This window comes from Moschus berezovskii, chromosome 22, assembly GCF_049115385.1.
Source record: "Moschus berezovskii isolate FMDL1 chromosome 22, NW_MosBer_1.0, whole genome shotgun sequence".
In the NCBI taxonomy this organism is placed as follows: Eukaryota; Metazoa; Chordata; class Mammalia; order Artiodactyla; family Moschidae; genus Moschus; species Moschus berezovskii.
Genome location: NC_142481.1, coordinates 49165748 through 49190693, shown reverse-complemented (window position 1 = coordinate 49190693; position 24946 = coordinate 49165748). Strand labels below are relative to the sequence as shown.

General features: G+C 53.0%; 1 protein-coding gene across 5 annotated transcripts in view; it reads left to right on the top strand.

Annotated features, from left to right (window-relative positions):
* Positions 1-24249, top strand: part of SPIRE2 (spire type actin nucleation factor 2) — a 33488-nt gene extending 9239 nt beyond the window's left edge. The window contains exons 2-16 of one of the 5 annotated variants that reach the window (XM_088830558.1): positions 4725-4765; positions 8863-9222; positions 12167-12247; positions 12346-12510; positions 13005-13091; positions 13203-13335; positions 13419-13588; positions 14299-14488; positions 14764-14865; positions 14993-15114; positions 17780-17914; positions 18004-18071; positions 22521-22548; positions 23237-23352; positions 23565-24249. In XM_088830558.1, the coding sequence (XP_088686684.1) occupies positions 4725-4765; positions 8863-9222; positions 12167-12247; positions 12346-12510; positions 13005-13091; positions 13203-13335; positions 13419-13588; positions 14299-14488; positions 14764-14865; positions 14993-15114; positions 17780-17914; positions 18004-18071; positions 22521-22548; positions 23237-23352; positions 23565-23787 (2021 nt within the window). In that variant the 3' untranslated portion in view covers positions 23788-24249. Of the gene's footprint in view, positions 1-4724; positions 4766-8862; positions 9223-12166; positions 12248-12345; positions 12511-13004; positions 13092-13202; positions 13336-13418; positions 13589-14298; positions 14489-14763; positions 14866-14992; positions 15115-17779; positions 17915-18003; positions 18119-22520; positions 22549-23236; positions 23353-23564 lie in introns of those variants that run through there. The other 4 variants (XM_055412899.2, XM_055412900.2, XR_008684021.2 and 1 more) reach the window with 4 other exon arrangements.
* Positions 24250-24946: the final 697 nt, after the last annotated feature.

Below are 24946 nucleotides of genomic sequence, written 5' to 3'. Positions count from 1 at the left end.
TCCATAAGCATGTCTCGTAAAGGTGGATGAAGTTTGTGACTTGCTGCCTCTTTAAAGATTGAAAAATAGACTACCCTGAACTTTCTCTTGTCCTTGTCGAGCTTTCGTCAATCAGCTGAAACTATAGGCCAACTGTATCCTGTAGGTAGGTAACCCAGCCTTTCTCTAGGACTTGGGTGCTTAATGGATTCACTGAAAGAAGTGTGCTGTAATAGCCATCAAGAAAAAGGTCACACGGGCCCTCAGTTCCTGTCTGCCCTCATGAAGTTCTGGTAAAGCTATGCATTCAGTGAGTGTTTAAGATAATGGTAAAGAAAGTAACAACCAGGTACTTCCCTAGTGGTCCAGTGGTTGAGACTCCAGGATTTCATTGCAGGGGGCACAGGTTTGATCCAAAAGAAAAAAAAAGAAAAAATTCAACAACCAAACTAAACTTTACTGGGGGAGGATGAACAGTATTATCTTAGGACATAAGATAATACTGCTACTTGGGAAAAGCTGACTTGAGTAAACTTCCTAATCTCAACTTCTTCATAACTGCTTGGAAGCCCCCCTTCTTCAAGTGGGGAAAATGAAAACACATCTTAAGTGAAGTTATCTTTAGGAGGCTATTATTAAAACTTCCTGATAGACAAAGGTTTTTGTTTAATTAAGGCAAGAAACTCCAGCAGGCAGCACATGTGCTGACCATTCCCTGAGACAAAGCTCACTCCTTCCATGAAGCATGGTCATGGTCAGTGACCCTGGGACAGTTTCAGTGGCCTCTGTCCACCTGATGCTTCCAGGACAGGCCCCGCAGAACACTGGCTGCTCCCAAAGTGACGCTTGGCTGCCTCCTCGCTTGAGACCTGCCCACCCAGCCGACATCTGCAGGGGAAACAGACATACTTTTCTCTTTGCACAGGCTCTCCACCTTGAAAGCCCCGGGCAGGCGGAGGGTGGATGCGGGGCTGTCACAGGGCTGTGCCTCCTTTCACCTCCAGCCTTCTCTGTTCTTATATGAATCCACACACTGTCCTACTTTTTTCCATGTTTTTTTTTTTTTGTCAGTTTTGATGCTAAAATTTTTCACAGGACCCATTCTTCACGTCTGGGTGCCTGTCCACCAGGTCACACCTGCAGTTGCAGCCCTCCGTCCTTTTCTGCCTGTAGTTCTGCGGCCCCTCTGCCACCCCCCAGCCACTGGCCACCTGTCCCCTTGCTGCCCACTGCTACCTGGAGGCAAGACCTTTCCAGTTTACCTCCTTGGCGGCCCTGTGTCATGACCTCCTAAACAGAGCAGCCAGGGCTTTCCCATGTGGCTCTTGTCTCCTACTTCTTGGCCCTCTCTGAAGCTGCTGGTGCCACCCACCCTGGCTGTCCCCCAGCTCCCCCCCCGAGGCCCTTTGCTCCTCTGAGGGTCACCCAGGAAGACATGGTGTGGGGCTGCAGCGGCTCCACCTTGTCATCAAGGGAGATGGGGGCTTGCTCTGCAGCCTGCAGCCCACTGTCTCATTCATGCCTCTGACGGGGAGGCAGGGCTATGCGCCCATCATGCAGACAAGGAAACTGAGGTTCAGGAAGGCAGAGCAGCCATGCAGTCACCCGCAGGGAGACATGGGGGCAGGGCTGGGGAGTGGGCTTGACTGGCTTGCACCCACCCCCTGCCTGACCTTGGGAAGTTACTTAGGCCTCTGGGTGCTTCAGTTTCAGTCTCTGTGGAATGGGGCTTTGCTAGCAGCTGCCCCAGAGGTCATGTGGGTGTCTGTGGAGCCTTGGGACATGCTGGCCTGGGTAGGTGTTGCTCGCATGCCCCGTGTGCACCTCACCCAGGCATCAAGGAGGCTGTGCAGAGCCCAGGGCACCTGTGCACATCACTGCCTTAGCTCCACCAGGAATCCCCCCATTCAGTGAGTGCCAAGTTTGTGGGTATCCACTCGAGCATTTCCCCTGGGGATTGGAGAATGCAGCCAAGTGGAGTGGTTTAAAAAATCAGGGCTACCGAGGGAGCAAGTTACACAAACTTACTGCTTAATACAAATTTACCCTTGTAAAGCCATGATAATCCCTTTGCCTTAAGGTCATCTGAATAACAACTGAACCTCCGTCTGGACCCCAAGACAGAGCTCTGTCTTGGGTCTCCCTGGGGCTTGACTCGCTTCCTGGGCCTTGCTGCTCTGTAGGCAGCCACACCCATGGTGATGTATGAGTTTATGGCAGAAACGAACTGGAGGAGGAAGGACACACCACAAACACAGGGCGCCTTTGACCCCTGTGCTGAACAAACATCTTCCGGGTTTGGAGCACGTGTCTCCTCTTGGCTTCAGGTGGCATCATGCCTTCACCAGCTCCTCTGTCGAGTGAAGAAGTGAGGAGTGGAGAGGGGAGTCCAAGGCTCCTTCCTGTGCTGACCCCAAGCCCAGAGGGTCGCCAGGAGGACATCCTCGGGCTGAGGACGTCATCAGCGGACAATCACCACCACCCCCGCATCCTAGCAGGGCACTGCATCCACGTCCCCCGTTCCTGTGATCAGGGAGGCAGGACACCAGGGTCCTTACCACAGTGCTCCTCACCCCCAGCCCTGCAGAAGGGGGAGAGGCTGCCTGGCATCCCATCCCACCACCCCCTGCTGGGCACAGGGAGGCACTGCCCCGGGGATTCCAGACTGCAGAGTCCTCACAGAGTTCTCTCCCACAAATGAAACCTGTTTCCTGTACTATGACAGGGTCATCTCAAAGAAAATGCCCTCACTTCTTGACTTCTTATCTTTTGTTGTTTCCCAGAAGAAACCGAAACAACTTTCCACCCCAGCACATATTGGGGAGGGTGTCCTTTAGGGTGTGGGTGGTGAGGATGCCAGGGAAACCAGATGGCTGCGTTTAGCTCCCACCTCACCCTGCATCAGTAGAGCCTTGCATCTATCTCGGTCTCTTGCTCTTCCCCAGGGAGCAGTTGGTTTGTAAATAAATACGAGCTAGTGTGCAGGATGCCAGGTGAGCAGCTTGTTATGTCAAGCTTATGTCAAAGTTATGTCGACTCCAGGTGTTCCAGGGGCTCGGGAGGGTGCACCTGGAATCTGGCTGTGCCCAGTGGGGCTCCTAGAACCACCATTCCTTAGCTGTGTGGTCTTGGTAAACCCTCTCTGTCTCTAAGCTCTAGAGTCCTCATCTGTGCAGAGGGAGCTGTGGCCCTGAACTTTGCAGCAAAGCGCTGGACACGGGACCACTGTGGGGCTCCTTGCTCTGCACAGCCCAAAGGTTCCCCAAGCCCGTACGACTTTAAATACTATTGGGTTGGTGAAAACTCACCTCTGCACCATGCTGGGTTTATAGAGTTCTTAAGGGTTGGCTGCCCCCTGCCCCTTTATAGCAAGGTGACTCGGGGCCCTGGCCCCTCCATTTCTCCCACTTTCCATGGTCTATGTCCTTCACAGCTACGGACTTTTTACTGAACCCTCAATACAGGCCCAGGTGTATGCCCAGGTACTCACTAGTCCGTCAACACCACTGATGTTGGGAGTGCAGTGTTTTAATGGGGAAGCGTTTTCATGGCTCAGCCCTACGCAAACTCCCTTTATCCCTGGCAATCTTCCTGTCTCTTGATGGCATTTGGAAAATATTTGCAGAGTTAGCAGGTTCACTCAGCAGAAAATGTCATGGTTTGTGTTTTTATCCACCTCAATTAAGGCTGAAATTCATACCCTCCCACAGCTCTGTGTGCTTTATTTAAGCAAGACTGTGGAAGGAGGTGGGTTTCCTGTCTTTCCAGCCTGGCCTCTTGGAAGGCTGGAGGGTGACTCAGGCAGTGACTGGAGCACAGATTCTGGGGTCCCCCAGCCTGGCCACAGCCAGCACCACCACTTACAAGCTGTGATACCTTGGGGCAGATAAGCTCATCCCCTAGAGCCTCTGTTTCCTTATCTGTGAAATGGGTACCAGGACCATCGACCTCCCAGGCTGTACACTGGCTGTGCAAGTGCTTGTAAACATGCCAGCTCAGTGCCATGTTTAATAATAAAATACCCACAGCCAAATTCAGCACCTGGGCATTCTGTGTGTCTGGCTGAGGTGCTGACAGTCTACAGAGAAATCCCCAGTGCCAGAGGTGCAGCCAGATGGCAACTCACCCGCATGGCTGCTGGGAACCCTGGAGCAGAGCCTGCCTTCCCCACTGCACCTGGCTTTCTCATCTGACAGGTTTGGGAGTGCATGGCTCCCCATGGCACCCGGGTTTCTCTTCTGACTCTGATTTGGGGTTGCATGACTCCCCACGGCATCCAAACTGACTCAGAATTGGGAATGCGTGGTTCCCCACTGCACCCGGGTTTCCCATCTGACTGAGCTGGGGGTATGCCGCTTCCCACTGCGAGGCCTTTCCTTGGGCCTGGCTGACCTGAGCTGCCCCCTTGACCCTTCCTCTCCCCTTTCACTCTTGCCCCCTGCCTGCTTTCCAAGGGGACAGGATGGGCTTCGAGGCCCTGTAGGCTGTTCCTGTCCGAGTGGTCACTTCAGGACGTGACTGCTGTGTAGGGCGGGACCGTCTGCCCCAGGGCAGGGCCACATGGCTCGCCTGGCGTCCGGCGCAGAGCTGGGTCTTATCAGTGTCCATCCAGCGACTGATGGCTCGGAACCCTGGTTTCTGGTGGAGATCTTGGGAGATGCGCTGTATGTTCCTGGGGGGTAGGTGGGGGCCCGGCCCAGGGGATGCTGAAGCTTGTCTTGACTGCTGCTTCTCTTCTCTTGCAGAGCCCACAACAATGGTGTCACCGGCCAGCTCGGAAGCCCAGGTACTTTAAAAACAAAATTTAAATGTACTTGATCCAAAGTAACAGTTAGGTGTGTTGCATGCTGTAAATTAGAAGCACATACAGTTGTGCTTCTAGAAGGACCGGGAGATAGTGAAACCTGGCATGCTGTAGTCCATGGAGTCACAAAGAGCTGGACACGACTGAGCGACTGAACAACAACAGTTGTACAGTTGTTCCTCTGCGGCAGGATGTGGATAAGTGCTCAGTGGCTTAGTGGAAGGGCTTGTGGGGAGACGATGCCTGCAAACAGGCAGGGCGGGGAAGCCCGTACACACAGTGGGGTGGGCTGGACTCGGGGAGTCTGAAACGTGGGGTCTCCCCTGTGACCCCCGGGCTCCTGGAGGTGCCTCCCGCTGACGAGAGGGAAGAGGGGGCAAAGGTGATGTGGTCTCCCTGGTCAGGGCGTTGGACAGGCGTGGGGCTGGGGGGCAAACAGGAAAAGCAGCCCATCCCCCATGTTCCTGAGCTCCCCCCAGTGCCTCATCCCTAGGACCTTTATCTGTGTCTCCTGTCCCATCCGCCTGCCCCCAGGTGGTTTGTCCCAAATTTGATGTTTATTCCACTGCTTTATAAAAACTGGTTTTGTGTAAATACGTATTTATATCTTAAACACAGTGTTACAGAAAGGGGGTGGGCACAGCTGTTGGTCTGCTGTGAAAGTGAAAGTCACTCAGTCCTGTCCAGTTCTTTGCGACCCGATGGACTGTAGCCCACCAGACTCCTCTGTCCATGGGATTTCCCAGGCAAGGACACTGGAGTGGGTTGCCATGCCCGCCTCCAGGGGATCTTCCTGACCCAGGGATCAAACCTGGTCTCCTGCATTGCAGGCAGATTCTTTACTGTCTGAGCCACAAGGGAAACCCATTGGTCTGTCACGGAGGATTTTTACAAACAATAATAAAACCATCCCAAAGTTTTCTGACTTTTTCTAGTCACCACATGCTGGCAATTCTTAATTGTGTCAGTGATAAAGTACTCCCTCTGGCCCGGCGGATGCCCTACTGTTTACACAACACAAGTTCCCAGCAGTTGCTCTGAGCTCATGCTACAGAGCGTCCTGGAACCTGAGTAAGAAAAGCCTAGCCCTGTTTTCAGGATGCGTCCATCTCACTGCTGTGTGTAGCTCCTGCTGCCAGGCTGCCCTGCCCCACAGCCACAAGTGACTTTGTGTTCCCCACCCCTGTTCCACTTGTGTTCCCTACTGTCATCAGTCTTGAAAACACTTATAAAGAGCTTTGTATATAGGCTTTGGAATCGACGTGGGGGCCCCAGGAAGTCGGTCAGGGCAGCCTCCTGGCCTGTGTACTGAGATTCTCACTCCGGCCCGTCAGTTACTTGGGCTGGTCCTGGGGCCTCAGCTGCTTGGTGCCCACACTGCCAGGGGCAGGGGGGCTCGGGGTTCTGCCTAGACTTTTCCCTGGGGGGACGCCAGTGGTCTCTCCAGTGTCTGGGGCTGGGGCGGCTCTCAAGAGGCTTGCAGTGGAGTTAACCTTTTCACTGATGTGAGGCCAGCACAGGCCAGAGACCAGAACCAGGGGAGGCAGGCCCAACAGGGGCGCTCTGTGCTCACTGGAGCCAGGAAGCTTTGGTGCTGGGCCTCCTGCCTGCCCGACCCGAGGCCCGAGGGGTCGAGTGGTCTCCTTCGGAGAGAGAGGGTCACCCTGGGGTCGGCGGGGGCTGTGGGGCAAAGCTGGGGTGAGGTGGAGTTCACTCTGCCTTTTTGTAACAATGATTTTATTCATTTCTTTTTGGCTGTGCTGGGTCTTTACTGAGCATGGGCTTCTCTCTGGTTGTGGAGAACAGGAGGTCCTCTTTGTTGTGGTTCATGGGTCTCTCATTGCGGTGACTTCTCTTGTTGTGGGCTCGAAAGCACAGGCTCAGTAGCTGTGCCACTCGGGCTTAGCTGCTCTGCAGCTCATGGGATCTGCCCAGACCAGGGATCGAACCTGCCACGTCACCTGCGTTGACAGGCGGATTCTTCACCCCTGAGCCACCAGGGAAGCTCATCTCTGTCTTCTTCCTGCATCTATCTACCTCTGGGCCAAGAAAGGACCGATGGGAACTTGTGTGAAGTGAGGTCCTTGCCCGCCCAGCAGTCCCAAGGGGCGGCCCCAGGGACTCCACTGACCAGAGCAGGCCCTTCACTCACCTTTCAGGCCTGGTTGGCCTTCAGGCCTTTGACTCCTGATTCTGGGGTGTGACTTGTAGCCCAACTGGCCCTTGCCTCCTGAGGCAGAGATAAGGTGCCTCCAGGCTGGGAGCATTATTGACTTTCATTGGAACTTCGCTCCCACAGGGCCTCACCCTCCCCAGGGTTCCTGAGCCATGCAGACCCCCCTAAGCCCCTCCAGACTCAGGGCATCTTGGGAGGCACTTCTGTGGACAGAGAAGTCCTGTTCTTGTGCCCTGCCCTCTGCCCAGCTCTGACTATCACACTTCCCTTCAGCTCTGCTCTGACCCCTTCCCTTGGGGTCCGGGGGTGAAACCACAGGAAACAGAGGAGAGACCAGAGGGGCCCAGAGGCCGGGTGGCCTGCCCATACCTGGCGAGGGTGTGGCTCCGTCCAGGGGCATGAGATCAGGACACAGGCTGCAGGCTGACCCCACCCCCAGGCCAGCACGCTCCCCCCCGCCTGAGGCAGGCAGTGACCAACGTTTGCCCCACCTGTGAGGGTCTTGACTAGTGGCAAGGTTAAGTGGCAAAGAGCCTTGTCATTCTGGTGTGTGTGCATCTCTTGTACTGAGTCCTGAGAGGAGACCATTAACACCCTTTCAAACACAAACACTTAGTGCTGTCAGCACTGGAAGCAGCTTCCTCATTCTTCTTGCTGTGCGCCACTGGCTGGCATCGAACCGCTTCCCCCGGCACCTCCCTCCAGCAGACCCAAGACTGTGGGGCACACATAGTACAGAACCTGGATCTGATGCTAATGGTGGTCCCTGAAAGCTCAATTCCCTAGGGGCTAAGTAACACCAAAAGCACAGTTAAGAGGTCTGGAGTGCAGGACTCATCTCTAATGTGCTAATCTGCTTTTTAAAACCTTGTTGTGGCGAAAGAATTTTGAGCTTATCCAAAGCCAGCAGAATAGCATGGTGGCCCCACATGAGGCTCCAACAGCAAAGGACTCACCTATTCCCTGCAGTGCCCCACCTCCGCACCTGCCTGCTGGTGATCCCCACCCCCTCTCCCTGTACAGATACAATTATTTTTTAGGTTTTTCTCTTTCAGGTTAAATTCACATACATTGAAATTTACATGCAGCTGAAAATACTTGAGGGGTCTCACTTTTTGTGAGTTCCAGTGTCAAGCTTTATATGTGTCATTAAGCAATTACTCCAGGAGCATTTATTGAATAAGCTAGCCTTTCTCCTCTGATTTAAAACATACTGTCAAGGGACTGTGTCTCCAGATCTCCTGCCCCAGAGCTGGTTCCTTCTGAACCATGAAAAGCTAATGCTTCCTTAGGTTGCCTCTCTGTCTTTTTCTAAACACTTTTGTTGGGGGTAAACTGTACATCTGCTGAGTTCTGACTAGTGTGTAAGCAACACCACACACACCTTTCCCAATATGCTTCCCCCCACCCTCCGACCCCCGGGAGCCAGGGGCCAGCCCTCTGTGGTTGTGGACTGCTTCTGTCTTGTCTAAAGCTCCAGAGTCCTGGCTCTGGGCAGTGCTAGGGATTCAGGGCTGTGCTCAGCAGACTACTATCCCTTGGATCACCATCCCACTCTGGACCCGACCTTTGTGGATTCCCATACAGGGAATTCCAGTTTTCCTCTCTCTTGGTGAAACCCCCGAGAGGAGCTGCAGTCAGCGGTAAAGCGTGTCTTGATTATAAGAACCTGCCACGCAGTTTTCCACGGTGGCTGTGCTGCTGGGGAGCACCGTGTTTCCCGGGTGGGGGCGGTGGTGCACCCCTCAGAGGACAGCTGCTATCCCATTTCACCAGTAGAACCCACAGGATGGTGACCTCCTGCGGCGGCTAGAAGGCAGCCCACCCCCATCCCACCCCCAACCCACCCCCAGCCCTGCCCTGTGTGCCCGCCCTGGCCTAACAGCAGGGCCCTGTCCTGCAGGTGGTGCAGTCGCTGGGCTTCGCCATCTACCGCGCGCTGGACTGGGGGCTGGCCGAGCACGAGGAACGCGAGCTCAGCCCGCAGCTGGAGCGGCTCATAGACCTCATGGCCAACAGCGACTGTGATGACGACGGCGGTGGCGGGACGGCCGACGAAGGATACGGGGGTCCCGAGGAGGAGGAGGAGGCAGAGGGCGGTCCCCGCACCGTGCGCACCTTCGCGCAGGCTATGCGCCTGTGCGCCGCGCGCCTGACCGAGCCCCGGGGCGCACAGACCCACTACCAGGCCGTATGCCGCGCGCTCTTCGTAGAGACGCTGGAACTGCGCGCCTTCCTCGCCAGGGTCCGGGAGGCCAAGGAGGTGAGCCGAGGGAACGCGGCCCAGGCCGGAGGGCCAGGGATTTGCCCCTCTGGAGTGGAGGGTGGTGGGTGGGGCTGGCCGAGCGAGGGGTGGGGTCCTGGAGGCGCCTCCAGGCGCAGAGGTGGGGCAGATGGGCAGGGCCCAGCCCTCTCCCTGCCTAGTTCCTTCTGTCCCTTCGTCTGTCCACAGTAGGTGTCCACTCTGTGCCAGACCGTCCTGAACACTGTAGGTTTTAGCTTAATCCTCAGTGTCCTGCTTACCTGGCTTTGCACAGGAGGGACCAGAGGCTCAGAAATTCACAAACTGGTGCCTTTACCCATGACCTCATTCGTGTTATCTCTAAGTCAGTCCTTAGCTACCCTGGTCCTCTTGTTTACATCTGCAAAAGGGACTGTGTCTCCAGATCTCCTGCCCCAGAGCTGGTTCCTTCTGAAAACAGGGAGCAGAGGTGCCAACATGTTGGAGCTTTGGGGAGGTGGGCAGTTCAGTGAGGGGTCACTCGTCCAGGTGTTTGTCCCTGGGTGACAGTCCGACATTCCTCTTCACCCCCAACCACCACCGCCCCTCACCCCCACCGTGGTTTTCACCCATTTCCTAGTTGAGCAGCTGGAGGCGCTAAGAGGTCGTGTTCTCACCCCAGGTCACAGCTAGTACGGAGCAGAAGGGCCTGACCGGTTCCCGGCTGGCATTCTCCCCACAGCTGTCCTGCTGCTTCATGGTCTCACAGTCAGGAGATGACAGTCTTTGCTCAACTCTCACAGCCTCTCCCTTGGAGAGAACTGAGGTGTTTCGTTGAAATGGGGGTCACAGCCAACAGGGACCCCTGCCTTCTACCAGCATTTCACAGATGAGGAGAAAAATGGAGACTTTGGAGAGGTCAGGAGGTACTTTTGGAATTAACTGATGCTGGTCCCTGATTTTACCCTGACCCTTTGTTGGCGTGTGTCTTTTTCCTGCCCAGCTTCCCTAGGCCTGGGCCTGAGCAGAGTCTCAGGGTTGTTCTGACCAGGGGCCTGGGATCTAGCGCAGGACAGGTCAGATGCTGCTTGGGTCACTTGGCCTTGTCTGCAGCCCACTTGTAGCCCAAAGTGTGTGGTCCCTCTGCCCACCCGCTGCCCCCCAACCCCGTCCTTTGTCTTCCCTCCCACTCCTGCTCAGCGTCTCAGAGATATCCTGCCAGTGCTTTAATGGTGGCTGCCCCTAATGCTTGTCTGCTTTTCCTTTTGTTTTGATTGGACTCCAGAGGATGGGTGGGGACTATGTCTGAAACTTATGCCCCACTAGGGAGATGTCCATTCTGGTTTTCCCGAGACGGCCTTCAGAGCATTGTCTTCTCGGAGCCACTGCTCTTGCTGTAGCAGCCTCCTCAGGTCCAGTACCGAGTGGATATTCCCTGGAAGACAAGCTCCTCTTTTCCTGAGGACCCTCCTGTTTCCTAACTCTTCAGGATCACTGTGTGGTTTCTCTTTGGGGAAAGATTTCTTCCTCTTGGGAGGAACTCCACAGCCAGCTGTCTCTTCAAGGTCACCACTAACCGGCTCCTCCTTGGAAAGCGTTTCTTTTCCTTGAGTTAGAGAAGAAGACAGATGGGTCTTCCATTCCATTCTCCCGAGGAGCCTCTTCTGTTTTTTCTTCTTTGGGGTCTTTTACTTGTCTCCTTGCGCTCCTGTGTGCCACTAAGGATCCTAATGATTTTCAGTTGCCTGGCTGTTGCTGAGGTCAGTTCCTTGGCCAGGCAATAAAAGCTCTTTCTTTCAGTGTAAACAGCTCTAGACTTCAAGCAGTTGACCCAGGAGAAGTCAGGGGACTAGAAGAGGCAGTGAGAAGCTGGCTACTGGCAGTGTGTGGCTGGGCTGGCATTGGGATCAGAAACAGCCTGCTCAGGGGCAGTAGAGCTGCTCCAGAAAGGACAGGAGACCCACCTTCATGCCCTTTGTCCACAGAGACGCAGGTCACACCCAGCTCTATTTATAGAACCACACACCTTGTGCTTCTCAGAGACTTGGCTGAGTTTTCTAGAGCATCCCAGGGCAGTTTGGCAAGTGGCTTGGGAGGGAACCCGGGGTGACCGGTTCTGTTTGACCTGGGGGATGGGGTGGCAGAGGCTGTGTGCTAAAGGCAGGTGCTCCTCCAGGGTGGAGGGCCACTGAGAGCAGAGCCCCCACTGCTGCCAAGATCCAGGGCAATGAACCTAGCAGCCTCTTCACAAATTCTCAGCAGAAAACAGCTCCCTGAGCATTCCCAACATCCTTCCTGGGCCCTCACCTTGCTGGTGGCGTTTTTCCCAGTTCGTGAAATACATCTCTATGACTTTGGGGCCTGGTGAGTGACTTGCCCTCTTGCCCATCCATCCACCCATCCAACTATCCACTTACTGATTCATTTATTCACTCAACCAATGCTTAAGACCTAGCATGTGTCACACAGTGCTGGGAGCCAGATTTAAAACAACCCCAAAGCTGAAAACATGGTTCTGACCTCATGGAGCCAACCATTCAGAAAACTGTTAAAGAAGCAGATGACTGTAGACTCCAGATGGGATGACATGCACAGAAGTGGCCGTGGATGGATGTGCCCTGTGAGTGGCGGTCTAGAGCCCTTCCCAGATGTGGGAGGGCCTCACACCTGCATCGTGGAGGATGGGGGCCCCATGGAGGAGTGTGGGTCAGTATGAGGAGGCCTTGGGTTCTGCTGCAGCCAGGGGTTGCTGCAAGGCTCATGCTTCCCCCCTGCCTTGCGCGGGAGGAGAGGCCACCGATAGCCAGCAGGACACTAGTATTTCCATGTGGTTCTAAGGCTGAGGGCTTGGTTCCCTCAGATACCTTTCTGTGCCCCAAAGCCTTGTCCCAAATGCCCACGTGGTGCAGAAGCGTCCCCAGGGGGCAGACCAGCAGGGCACACAGCCCCACCACTCCCGTTTTCCTGTTTCTCCTGGACTAAACAGATGCTACAGAGGCTCCGGGAGGATGAACCGCAGGCAGAGAAGCCCCTCGTGGAGCTGGATAGCCTGAGACGCACAGATTGGGTAAGACGTGTGCCCCCACCCAATCAGGGCACGGACGGGGCACAGGCCAGGAGCCCCACCCAGGGCTGAGGGCCATTTCCATCTTCTTATGGGCCTAGGCCCGGCTCTGGGTCCAGCTCATGCGGGAGCTCCGCCATGGGGTGAAGCTGAAGAAGGTGCAGGAGCAGGAGTTCAACCCCCTGCCCACAGAGTTCCAGCTCACCCCCTTCGAGATGCTCATGCAAGACATCCGCGCCAGGAACTACAAACTGCGCAAGGTCATGGTGAGCCGCTCAAGGTCATGGCGGGCCGGGTTAGAGAGGGTATGTGTTCAGGCCCCTCTGCCTGCCGGAGTCCCTGCTTGGTGCGCTGGTCACTGAACCAGGGATTCCAGTGGGAACGGGCAATGTGGCCTCAAGTCATACACCTCAGGGTCCTTTCAGGGACACAGTGTGACATTGGCAGGGAGAAGGGGACCAGGGGCATGAGCTGGGGCTGTGGGATTTCCCACTTAACTCTCACAGGGCCTCGTGGTGTGCCAGTGTCGCTCTGAGAATCTAAACGTGTGACTTAATCTCACTCTTACGAAGACCCTGTGAGGTAAAGCCACTGATCCGCATTTCAACATAAAGAATCTGAGATGCAGGGAAAGCTGGTGGTCAGGTCTTGAAGGCCACAGCCACACAGCCACTGAGGGGGAGGCTGGGTGAACCCCTCTCATGGCTGCAGCCCAAGAAGACGGTCCCTTAGCCTTGCTGCCCTTCTTTCTCTCCCACAGGTTGACGGGGACATCCCTCCCAGAGTGAAGAAAGATGCCCATGAACTCATTCTGGACTTCATCCGCTCCCGGCCTCCACTGAAGCAGGTACCAGCCCCTTGGGGCGTCCGGAAAGTTGGTTCTGGGACACTGCCTGCCAGAGCATGCAGGGCCTCCAGGGAGCTGGCCTCCCACCTGGTGCTGCCACACCCCCTGCAGGTCTCAGAGAGAAGGCTTCGCCCCTTACCCCAGAAGCAGAGAACTCTGCACGAGAAGATCCTGGAAGAGATCAAGCAGGAACGCAGGCTACGCCCCGTGGAGAGCAGGCGCTGGGACGGCCGGGGCGAGCGGGGTGAGCACGGGACACCCCTCCCCTGTGCCTCATCTCCCCCCGCACTGTCCTGTCCATCCTGCCTCACCTCCTGCCTCCCCCAGGGTTCGGCTCTCTGCCCTGCATCCTCAACGCCTGCTCTGGGGACGTCAAGTCCTCTTCCTGCATCAACCTGTCCATCACGGATGTCGGGAGCAGCGCCCAGCGCCCGAGGCCCCGGGTCCTGCTCAAGGCACCTACGTTGGCTGAGATGGAAGAGATGAACACTTCTGAGGTCAGAACCCACAGGTTCCTGAAGAGAGACTGACAATGAGGAGGAGGTGGGGGAGGGGAGGAGGGGAGGCAGGGGGAGGGGAAGGAACCGGGAGGAGAAAGAGGGGATGGAAGGAGGTTCTGGGGAACTGAACACAGCCAGGGTGCAGCATCCATCTGTGGGCCCTCTGATCGGGGTCCTGTCTGCACAGCTTCCTATGAAGCTGTGTCCTGCTGTGGGGCTGGGTCTGCCCTGGGGACAAGCGTGGCGCGGCTCAGGCACCCTCTCCCATCTTGGTCACTCACAAGGGTGACTGAGACAGTGGCCTTGAGCCACTGTTGCCTCAGCACATAAAAAGATGACATGGAGAGCCACGTCCTCCTGGGCTGGGTAGCCGCACTTGGAGGTGCAAAGCCTACAGGTCCCAGCGTGACTCTCCACCCTGGCCCCATTGCCCTCTGACCCTGGAGACCGGGCTGGGGCTGTCTCCTCGTGACCCCACGTGACCCCAGGTCTGTCATCTCCAGGACTTTCCAGGGACCTCAGGCCAGGGGGTGGCTTCTGAGGCAAGCGTCTCCCCTGGCCTGGGTAGTGCATAGCTGTCAGCTGTGCACCCCACGCCTTGGTCCAGGGACAGGCAGGAGGCACTGGGACAGGGCGGTCACAGTGACGCTAGACTGGACTGTCCACAGGAGGGTGGACAGGGTGTTGCTGGGCTGATGTGTCCACAGGAGGAAGAGTCACCGTGTGGAGAGGGGACTCTGAAGCGAGATCGTTCTTTCTCTGAGCGCGACCTGGCGCAGCTCCGGAGTGAGGTGGCCTCTGGCCTGCAGCCAGCCCCTCAGCCCCCCGGAGGCCTGGAGTTGTCCCGGCCGAGAGCAGGCAGCATGCAGTCCTGGAGGCCGAGCCCCCTGGAGCCGGGTATACGCCCCCTCCCTCCCTGAACGCCTTCCTGCAGGTCCCGCTGCTCCAGAGGGAGCTTGCACTGCAGGAGGGACATTTATCACCTCAGGCAGCCATACCCCACCTTTTAAAACTCTGCTAAAGTAGTAATCCATATCCAGTGTAAAACTTCAGAAAAATCCCCACAATTCTTTTACCTAGAGATAATTAACTTTGCCATATTGGTCTGTGGAAAGACAGCTGGACCAATGGATGGATTGACAGACTGTTCTAATCTTTTTCTTTCATGTCAGTGGAAAGGGGCCCAGAGAGCATGCACACCACTCTGGTCAGGACTAGTCCCCTGGGGTTTGTCACAGCCCCGTCCTTTCCCGACAGTCAGCCGGCCACTCTAGGTTAGCTGGTCCCACGGTGCTAAAGCCTGGGGTTGCCATCCCGCCCACTGCCTCTTCGTGCCTAGCACAGCCCTACGACACCAGAGCTGCTGCGGGTTGTCCTGACAGCCCCTGTCTCTTCCACCAGGTTCCCGCCCCGTCAGTGTCCAGTCTCAGCCTGACCCCAGCTCCCTACCACGCAGTGACGTGAGCTCAGTCGAGGATAGGCAGGGGGCCTCCACGGCCCCGGACACCAGTCACCTGTGGCTGGTGAGTGACAGAAGCATTGTGGTGCAGGGTGGCCGGGGTGGGGGCCAGCGAGAGGGGACGGGGAATGCTTTTGTTGGGCTCAGGAGTGGTGGGGGCCCGCCCAGTGGATGTCTGGGGAGGTTGGTCTTTGCTGCCACCTCCTGGGCCTTCTGGGCACTGCAGCCCAGGCCAGGGAAGGACCTTGCTAAGGGCACAGCCTAGTCCCATCTCTCAGGGTCAGGGCACATGAGAAGGCAGCATGGTGACACTGGACAGCATTGTCTTGGGTCCCAGATCTGACTCTGGGCCCTTTCCTCTCTGTGCCACAGTTCCCTCACCTGTGAATTTTGTCTGACTCATAATCATGAAGAGCTAACAATTGCTGACATCTTGAGGCTCCCACTTGGACCTGAGCCTAATGAAGTGCCTGCAGGGCCACAGGGCACCTTGCTGGCATGTAGAGGGAAGTCCAGAGGGTGGCTGTCATTATTACTTCTTTGAGGTTTTACCAAGAAGCTCAAGTGAGAATGGATGTTCAAAGACTTTGAAAAGTCAAGGTCATGTTACTGTAATATTCCCCAACTGAAGGGCATGCTTTACCCTCTGAGTCCTGTATTAGGTATTTGGTCACATAGAAAATCACTCAGCAGCTGCAACAGTACACAGTTACCATCTCATCATCTCTCTGGGTCCAGAACCCAGAAGTGGCCTCCATGGGGCTGCAGTGGCAGGGCTGCATCTCACCTGGAGGCTTGACCTGGGCTGGAGGACCTGTTCTTAGGAAACTCCTCCCCTGGCTGTGGGAGGGGCCCCGACTCATCCCAGGTGAAGCACCCTCATGAGGTGGCTCCCCTGAGTGAGCCATCTGAGAAGCAGAAGGAAGCCAGTGTCTTTATGACCCATTCTCGGGACTGACACCTGTCAATTCTACCTTATCCATTCCGTACAAGTCAGTCACTAAGTCCTACGTAGGGAACTACATCTTATTTATTTATTTGGCTGTGTAGGGTCTTAGTTGCTGCCCTCGGGATCCTCCTTGCATTACGAGGAACCTTTCCTTGCAGCACGTGACCTCTCTAGTTGTGGGGCAGGCTCCAGGGCACATTAGTGGGCCCAGTAGTTGTGATGTGAGGGCTTAGTTGCCCTGTGGCTTGTCCCCTTTTTTTAAAGGTGGATTCTTTATTAAACATGTTATTTTTTTATTATTTTATTTATTTTTGGCTATACTGGGTCTTTGCTGCTGCATGCCAGCTTTTTCTAGTTGCAGCAAGCAGAGGCTACTCTCTAGCTGTGGTGTAAGGGCTTCTCACTGCAGTGGCTTCTCGTGCTGTAGAGCAGAGGCTCTAGGTGCATGGGCTTCAGTAGTTGCAGAGTGCAGGCTCATTAGTTGCAGCACATGGGCATGGTGGCTCTGTGGCATGTGGGATCTTCCTGGACCTGGGATTGAACCCTTGTTCCCTGCATTGACAGGTGGATTCTTAACCTCTGGGCTACCAGGGAAGTCCCAGGACCACCTCTTGAAGGGAGGGATGTCAAGCAATCGGGGGACATGTGTTTAATAGCAAGTCTCGTGAGTCTTTCTCCAGCTCAGATCTCGAGAGCTTTCCAAGAGGCTTGGCTATCAAACCCCTGAACTGCGATGACCTTGCCTCAACCCAATCTGCTGAGTACCCACCCGACTTGACATCTCTTGGCAATATGTATAGTGAGCATAACATATGTAAGGTTACAGGGGAATTGTTCACATATAAACAGCACCACGAGGCTACAGGAAACACTAATCAGAAACCAAGAGACCTGGATGCTTCAGGTGAGAGGAAAGAACACAAGGTCCCAGACTCACCCAGTGCCAGACAGCAGCAGCTGACCAACAAGTGTAAATAGGAGAAAGTCTGACCACAAACACCATCCAACTCCCACATCCTCTGGTGCCTCCCATGCCACCTTGTCTTCGTAGCTAACATTTTGATTGTAGTGCCAGACACTGTATCTTCTTAGTGGAGCTGAAATACCCTACTTCATAGAAGAGGAAGTGACCCTTTGAGAAGTCAAATTCTGTGCTAAGAACACAGGACTGTTCTCCTGGGGGCAGAACAGGGTATACTCACCATGACAGCTCAAAGGGCCGGGCAGTTATGACGAGGTGGACAGGAGCATCCAACTGACCAACAGACCCAGAGTGGCAGTGGATGGTTAGCACTGGGAAGGAGGAGGGGGTGTGGTGGTTGGGGGTTCCAGGAGGCTGGAGGCAGGAGGGGGCATGGTGGTGTTGGGGTTCTGGGAGGAGGGAGGCCGGGGCAGGAGGGCACTCTGGTGGGGGTTCCAGGAGGGAGGCAGTGGGCCTGGGGACTCTGGGTGACTTTGATTGTCCTGGGGCATTCTCAGGTGAGCACCAAGGTTGGAGGCAGATGGTTCAGGTCTGGGTAGCATCGTGAACAAAGGTGGGATGTCTGAAGGGTTATGTGAGCGATGAGGTCATCGAGGGGCAGCTGCCAGTTGAGTTGTCAGGGCCAGGTCAGAGAGCGGCCTGTAGGAGTGTCCCAGGAGCAGTACAGCCTCAAGGCATGGGCGTTCTGGGGAGCTTGCCTGGACTGAGGCCAGGAAGATGCCAAGTCCTCAGGGAAGTGGGGAGCTTGTGGAGACGCCCTGAGAGCCTGAGACCAATGCCTCAGGCCTCCTGTCCCAGGAGTTCAGCCACCCCGTGGAAAGCCTGGCTCTGACGGTGGAGGAGGTGATGGACGTGCGCCGTGTGCTGGTGAAGGCAGAGATGGAGAAGTTCCTGCAGAACAAGGAGCTCTTCAGCAGCCTGAAGAAGGGGAAGGTGAGGAGATGGGTGGGAGGTGGGTGTGGGCAGGGATGGGCCTGGCAAGTTTGGGACAACACTGGGCTCCAACCAGGCTTTCCTCACAGATTTGCTGCTGTTGCCGAACCAAGTTCCCACTGTTCTCATGGCCACCCACCTGTCTCTTTTGCAAGAGGTGAGCCTTCTGTACGCACCTTGGCTGTGAATTCACAAGGGAAGGAGGTAGGAAGCCTCTCGGTTTCTGTCCAGTAGAGCTTCCTGTGGTTCGGGGCATGTTCCATCAGGCACTGTGACCTGTGCAACCAAGGAACAAAATTTTTAATTTAACAACTGAGGGGCCCCCACTTTTCATCCAAGATTGGGTAACAGGAAGCATAACAGGCATTTTCCACAGGAAACGGCCAAAAAAAAAAAGATGCAAAGACATGAAACATTCGTTCTCAAGAACCAATGAGGTATGAAGCAAGTACCAGAAAGCAGACAGGGTAAGCTCTGTCCTACGACTGCCTCAGCTCTGGGCTCAAGCCTGTTCAGCTCCTGCGGTGGAGGAGGTACAGCTGAGAACAGGGGTTCCCAGGCAGCTAGAGTTCACAGCACAGATCTCCAGAGGGGAGAGGGTCCTCCAGGAAGCAGGTCTCAGAGACCTGAACAAGTCCTCCTTGCATATTCAGAGTTCTGATCAGCACATAAATGAAGGAAATTACTGAGGGTGTGGAAACCTGGCCCACTGCCTATTTTATTACAACAGTCACACCCACTTGTTTATTATTCATTTAGCCACACCTAAAATGTTGACTATCTGAGCTTTTAGAGGAAAAGTTTACTGACCCTGTCCTACAGATTTAAAGGAGCAGTACCAGAAATAGTGTCTGTTCCCACCAACCAATGTGGCAAGTTGTGACTCACCGACTGCTGAGTGAATTACAGAAAGGTCTTGCCTCACTACTAGGAATAAATACCCTTAGACTGAGTGCTGCTCCAGAACTAACAAATCACAAAGTCAGACCAGAAAAGACCAAACTATTCCCAAGTATCTTAATTGCTTTCTAGAATAAAACTCAAGTCTATGTGTCTATGTATATTCGCTCAGTTGTGTCCGACTCTTTGTAACCCCGTGGACTATACATGGAATTCTCTAGGCCAGAATACTGGAGTGGGTAACCTTTCCCTTCTCCAGGGGATCTTCCCAATCCAGGGTTCGAATCCAGGTCTCCCCACATTGCAGGCGGATTCTCTACCAGCTGAGCCACAAGCGAAGCCCAAGAATACTGGAGTGGGTAGCCTATCCCTTCTCCAGCAGATCTTCCTGACCCAGGAATTGAACTGGGGTCTCCTGCAATGAAGCTGGATTCTCTACCAACTGAGCTATCAGGGAAGCCCATAAAACTCAAGAATAGGAGTAAAAAAATACCCAGCATCCAGCCAGATAAAACCGCCTGTCATCCAATTGCAGATTATCAGGCATGTCAAGAAGCAAGAAAACATGACCCATGGTGAGAAAAAAACCAGTCAAATCATGGAGAACTGACCCAGATTATAGGATTAGCAGATAAGGACATTAAAAATTTTGAACTGCATTTTATACCTTGAAAAAGTTACAGACATGGAAGATATAAAGAAGTGACAAGTCAAACGTCTAGACATAAAATGTATGAGATGAAAAAAATTACACTGGATGATATATAGCAGATTAGACATTCAGAGTAATGTGCAGAAGAAAAGGTTAGTTAACTTGAAGACACAGCAGTAGAAACTATGAAATAAAACACACAGAAAAAAAGAATTAAAAATGAAAATGGCATTGGCAAGCTGTGGGATAACATTAAAAAGCCTAATACAGCTGTAAAGAAAGTCCCTAAAGATGTGGGGGCAGAAAAAGTATTTGAAGAAATAATGGCTAAAAAGGTTTCCCAAATTTGATGAAAAATATAAACCCACAAGAAACTCAGTGAACCCCAAGCATAAGAAACATGAATAAAACCACACCAAAACACACAAACTGATCGATGATAAAACCAATGATAAAGAAAAATTCCTAAAAAAAAGACAGAAATTCCTAACTTCAATCAGCAAATAAAAGACATGTTATGTACAGAGAAAGATAAAGATGACTGCAGATTTCTCACCAAAACACTACAAGCAGGATGTCAGTGGAACAACATCTTTAAAGTACAGAAAGAATAAAAAAGTGGTCAATCTAGAATTCTGTACAAGAATATTTGTGTCAAAAACAAAAGCAAAAGTAAAGACACTTTGAGAAATATGAAAGCCACCAGCAGACCCATACTGGAACAAATGGTAAACAAGCCCTGCTGCATAAAATTAAAATGATGCCAGATGGAGATCTGAATGTACACAAAGGAATAAGAGCACTAGGAACAGAAGCTACTAAGATGTAACTCTCCTAACATAAAAGATTCTCCTCTTATGCCTCTTTAAAAGGTAAACCAGTGCTTCCCTAATGACTTACTGGTAAGGGATCTGCCTGCCAATGCAGGAGACATGGGTTTGATCCCTGATCTGGGAGGATCCCACTTGCCACACAACAACTAAGCCCATGTGCCACAACTATTGAACCTGCACTCTAGAGTCTGGGAGCTGCAACTACTGAAGCCCATGCACCCTAGAGCCTGGGCTCCGCAAGAACAAAAGCCACTGCAATGAAAAGCCTGTGCACCGAAACTAGGGTGAGCCCCCACTGTCTGCACTAGAGAAAAGCCCATGCAGCAATGAAGACCCAGCACAGCCAAAAATAAATAAATGAGAAAAAAACAAATGGTAAGCCAATATCTAGCACCCAGCAAGGTAAAATTCAGTCTGCCATCCACACAAAGTTTTAGGAATGCAAAAAAGTAATAAAAAATGTATTTTGGAACTGCTAACAGATGTATAAGTAAAAATATCCTAACAATATCATTAAGGCTGAAGGTGAGGATCAGAAATATGCTAAGTTTTTTATACTATACATTAGATGGTAAAATATTGCTTGAAGGAAAACTGTGATAAGTTAAAGATGATCCTGTGAACCCGAACACAACCACTGGATTAGCCTTTAAGTCAAAAAGAATATACTGGATTGGCCAAAAAGCTCATTTGGGTTTTTCCAAACAAACTTTTTGGCCAACCCAATAAAATGGAATCATAAAAAAAATACTCATTACAGAAAGCAGAAAAAGGAAAGAAGAACAAACATGACAGAAAGAAAACAAATCCCAAGATGATAGACTTAAACCCAACTGTATCAATAATTACATTAAACATAAATGGCTTAAACAATCCAATTAAAAGACAGAGTTTCCCATATTGATTGAAGAAAGCAAGACAATCTGCTGTCTATAAGTCATGTATTTTGTTTTTTAATTTTTGGCTGTGCTGTGCAGCTTGTGGGATCTTAGTTCCCCTACCAGGGATCAAATGCACACCCTCTGCATTGGAAATGTGGAGTCTTAACCTCTGGGCCACCAGGGAATTCCTATGACCTGTACATTAAATAAAAGACACAAATTGATTGGAAAAAGGATGGAGAAAGATACCCCATGCCAATAGCAGTCTAAAGAAAGCCTGAGTTGGTATGTTAATACCATACAAAGTAGACTATGGAGCAAAGAATTTTACCAGAGTTAGAGGAGTTCATTTCATGGTGAGAAAGGGAGGAAATAATTCTGAACACTTTCTGTACCTATCAAGAGATTCAAGATACATGGAATAAAACGTTGACAGAATGGCAAGGAAAAATAGCTAAATCCATGGTTATAATTAGAGAAATGAAAAACTAAGGGTATAGGAGATTCCAATGACACCATCACCAACTTAATCTATGTGATGTTTACAGAAACTAGTCCTTACAATGGGATGTACATTCTTGTCAAGTACACATGGAACATTCACCAACATGACGTATTCTGGGTCATAAAACAGGTCTCAGTAATGTGGAAGGATTCATATCATACAGAGTATGTTCCCTGACCACAGTGAAATCAAATCAAATGAATACAGAGGTTTGTTGATGGCATATTAAGTATGGGACATCCCTCTAAAAGTATATGGTCCCTTGTTTTAAAAAATGAATTTGGGCAGTTTGCACTGATGTGGAGAAGAACCCTGGTGTATCTTTATAGGATAGTACACAGGATACCCTATTCCACGTATTTTACTCTTATTTTAAATGTATGTTTTTATTATGCTTAGATCTGGAGCATGGAAAGTGTGCTAGTAGGGAGCATCTCCAGAATGGGCCATACAGGAGAGGACTCATGACTAAATTAAAATTCTCTCTAGTGTTTGAATTTTTACAACAAAAAGGCATGTACTTTTGAAATCACATATGGATGGGAAATAAATGTTACTCACTGCTTAAAGCTGGGCATGTCACCTGACGGCTCTCTGGCTGCGGCAGTGCCCATGTGTGGGGGACGTCAGGCACCCTCCACTGCAGATCCATGCTCCCCAGAAAGAGCCTGGAAGGAAGGAGTATTTTGGGTGTGGAGCTAAGTAAAAGAAAAGCAAGATTTGGGAGTAAAACACTGATGTGGCCAGGGGCAAGCAGAAGGCGGCAACGGTCTGGCCTGGCCTGCGTGCTCAGCCCCTCGAGCTGACCCTACTAACCCTCTTCTTTCCTCTCCAGAGCCGTCTGCAACTCCTGTAGCATAAAGGTGAGGACCACCTGGGGTCAGAGCGAGGCCCCGTGTCCTGAGCGTCCTGCAGCCTTGCTGGGTTGTCCGGGAATGAGGTGGGGGGTTGACAGAGGCTCTGCTATCTCGAGTCTGATGACCCCCCCCCAACTAGTCACTTCTTTCATCTTCTCCTTCCAAGAAGAACCCACTCCTACACTGCCCAAGACTGCAGTGTAAAGACCCTGTGGATGGTTCTTTTTTAAAAAAAAAAATATTGTCTTAGTAGGCCAGTGCCAAGAAACCCTTCTCTAAAGTCTCCTTCTAACACCACAGTCGAGTGTTTCTGGAAGGGCTCATTTTATATATAGCAGCCTGTGGTGTCTGTGTGCACATGGGGTGCAATTTGGGTGTCACTCCTTTACCTCTTCTTTATCCCAGAGATGGTCATCTGTTTGAGGGGTTTTAACCACCACGATTTTCAAACCCTTGCCTTTTATGACCCCAATGTTAAGTGATGGTTACGTATAGGCCACTGGGCTACACCTGGCACATTAAAAAGGCACACTTTGCTCTACAAAGCAAGGGAACCACGCCTTCAAATGCCAGGTGTGAAGGGGTGTCCAGTGAGCATGTGGGAGCAAGTGACCTCAGGCAGGGTCCTCTGCTGGCCGGGCAGGTGGCCTTTTTCGGGGGAGCGGGGTGCCTGGAGTGTGTCTCTGTATTGCAGATGAAGATGCCTTCTAAGAAGTTTGCTCACATCCCCGTCTACACACTGGGCTTTGAGAGTCCTCAGAGGGTGTCAACTGCCAAAACCACGCCAACACAGAAAAGAGATGCCTTCCAGTGAGTGCTGCCCTTGGTGATGTTCCTGGTGGGCAGGGAGCTGGGTGGGGGTTTCTCCGCTGATAAGGAGGAGGGCACTGAGTGGTCAGAGCCCGGAGTCCCAGTTCTTCCCGAGGAAGGGCTTTTGTGAGGTGGACTTTGCTCTGCCTGGCGTGGGTATGGGGGACGCAGAGGCTTGGGCAGAGCCGCCTGATGGCCCTGTCCTGCCCCAGATCCCTGCAAGGGCTGCAGTGGCGGAGCGTGGAGGAGGAGTTCCCACACATGTACACCCACGGCTGTGTCATGAAGGATGTGTGCAGCGACTGCACCGGCTTCGTGGCGGATGTGGTGCACTCCAGCCGCAGGAGTGTGGATGCCCTCAACACCACGCCACGTCGTGCCCGCCAGACCCAGTCCCTGTATGTACCAAACACCTGGACACTTGACCTCAAGTGATAACCCGTAGCCCCTGGGCTGCCTGGCAGATGCTTTTCAAGGTGCCCCCAGATGGTCATGCCTCCAGGGAGGAGCTGGGCTAGGCCTGGACCAGGACGAGTCTCCATCCTGGGATAAGAACCCCTGTCCTCCTGATGTGCATGTACATATATACATACGTTTCTATAACATATACGCACAGCCTATATATTTATATTTATGTCCCCTGGCCCCCAGAGCTCATGCCAGGACCCTCCCTGGGGAGACTGTTCCTCTCAGGATTCCTTGGGCGGGGTGGGGGGGGTGGGAGCAGGTCTTCTCACTGAGACCAGGAGGGGCAGGTGGGTGTAAGCAGAGCACACTCAGAGGTGCTGGGGTGGTGCTGGTCTGGGGGCCCTGGTGATGCTGGAGGTCCTGGTGTGGGAAGGCACTCTGTAGATTGTACCCATGGCCACTCCTGGCCTAATAAAGGTGGTCTTACAGTCTCTGGTGTGGGGTGTGAACTGAGCTCTCTAGTTGCAGCAGTGGGCCTGTGCTCTGAGGGCGGAGGCTGGGCTCTGAGGGGCGGGGGCCATCATGACACAGGGATGCTCAGGCTCACTCCGTGACCTGGCCATCTTGGTCTTACGGCCAGCAGGGCTGCATGTGTGACAACCGCTCAGCCTGCTTTCTATCACCTGCCAGCCTGGGGGACCCTTCGGCCTTGTCCCCCAGATCTCTACTGCTGTTCTCTAGGCAGAGGGTTCGCTCAGGGCCTGCAGAGCTGGAGGGAATGTGCACGTGGGCACCCAGGTGCTCTGCAGTGGGCTTCTGTGGTCACCCCATCTTACAGATGAGGAAGCTGAGGCTCAAAGAAGTGAGGGAACTGACCAAGATGCATAGCCAGGCCTGCTGGGTGCCAGGCTCTAAGGCCTGAGGAGGCCCCGAGGGACAGAACGTGCGGCAGATGGGCCTTTGGGTGAAGTGCTTTCTTTCCTCACCTGGGATCCAGGGATACTGAGTGACACAGGGAGAGCAATCAGTAACAACATCCAGTTCCCAGACTTGTTCTAAGCACTTCCTGTGCAGGGAGTATTATTCCCATTTTAAATTGAGAAAACTGGCACAGAGAGGGTAAGGAATTGCACCCAGTCACACACCCAGCAAGGAGAAAGCACCTCCAAGGGTGATAACATCCCCA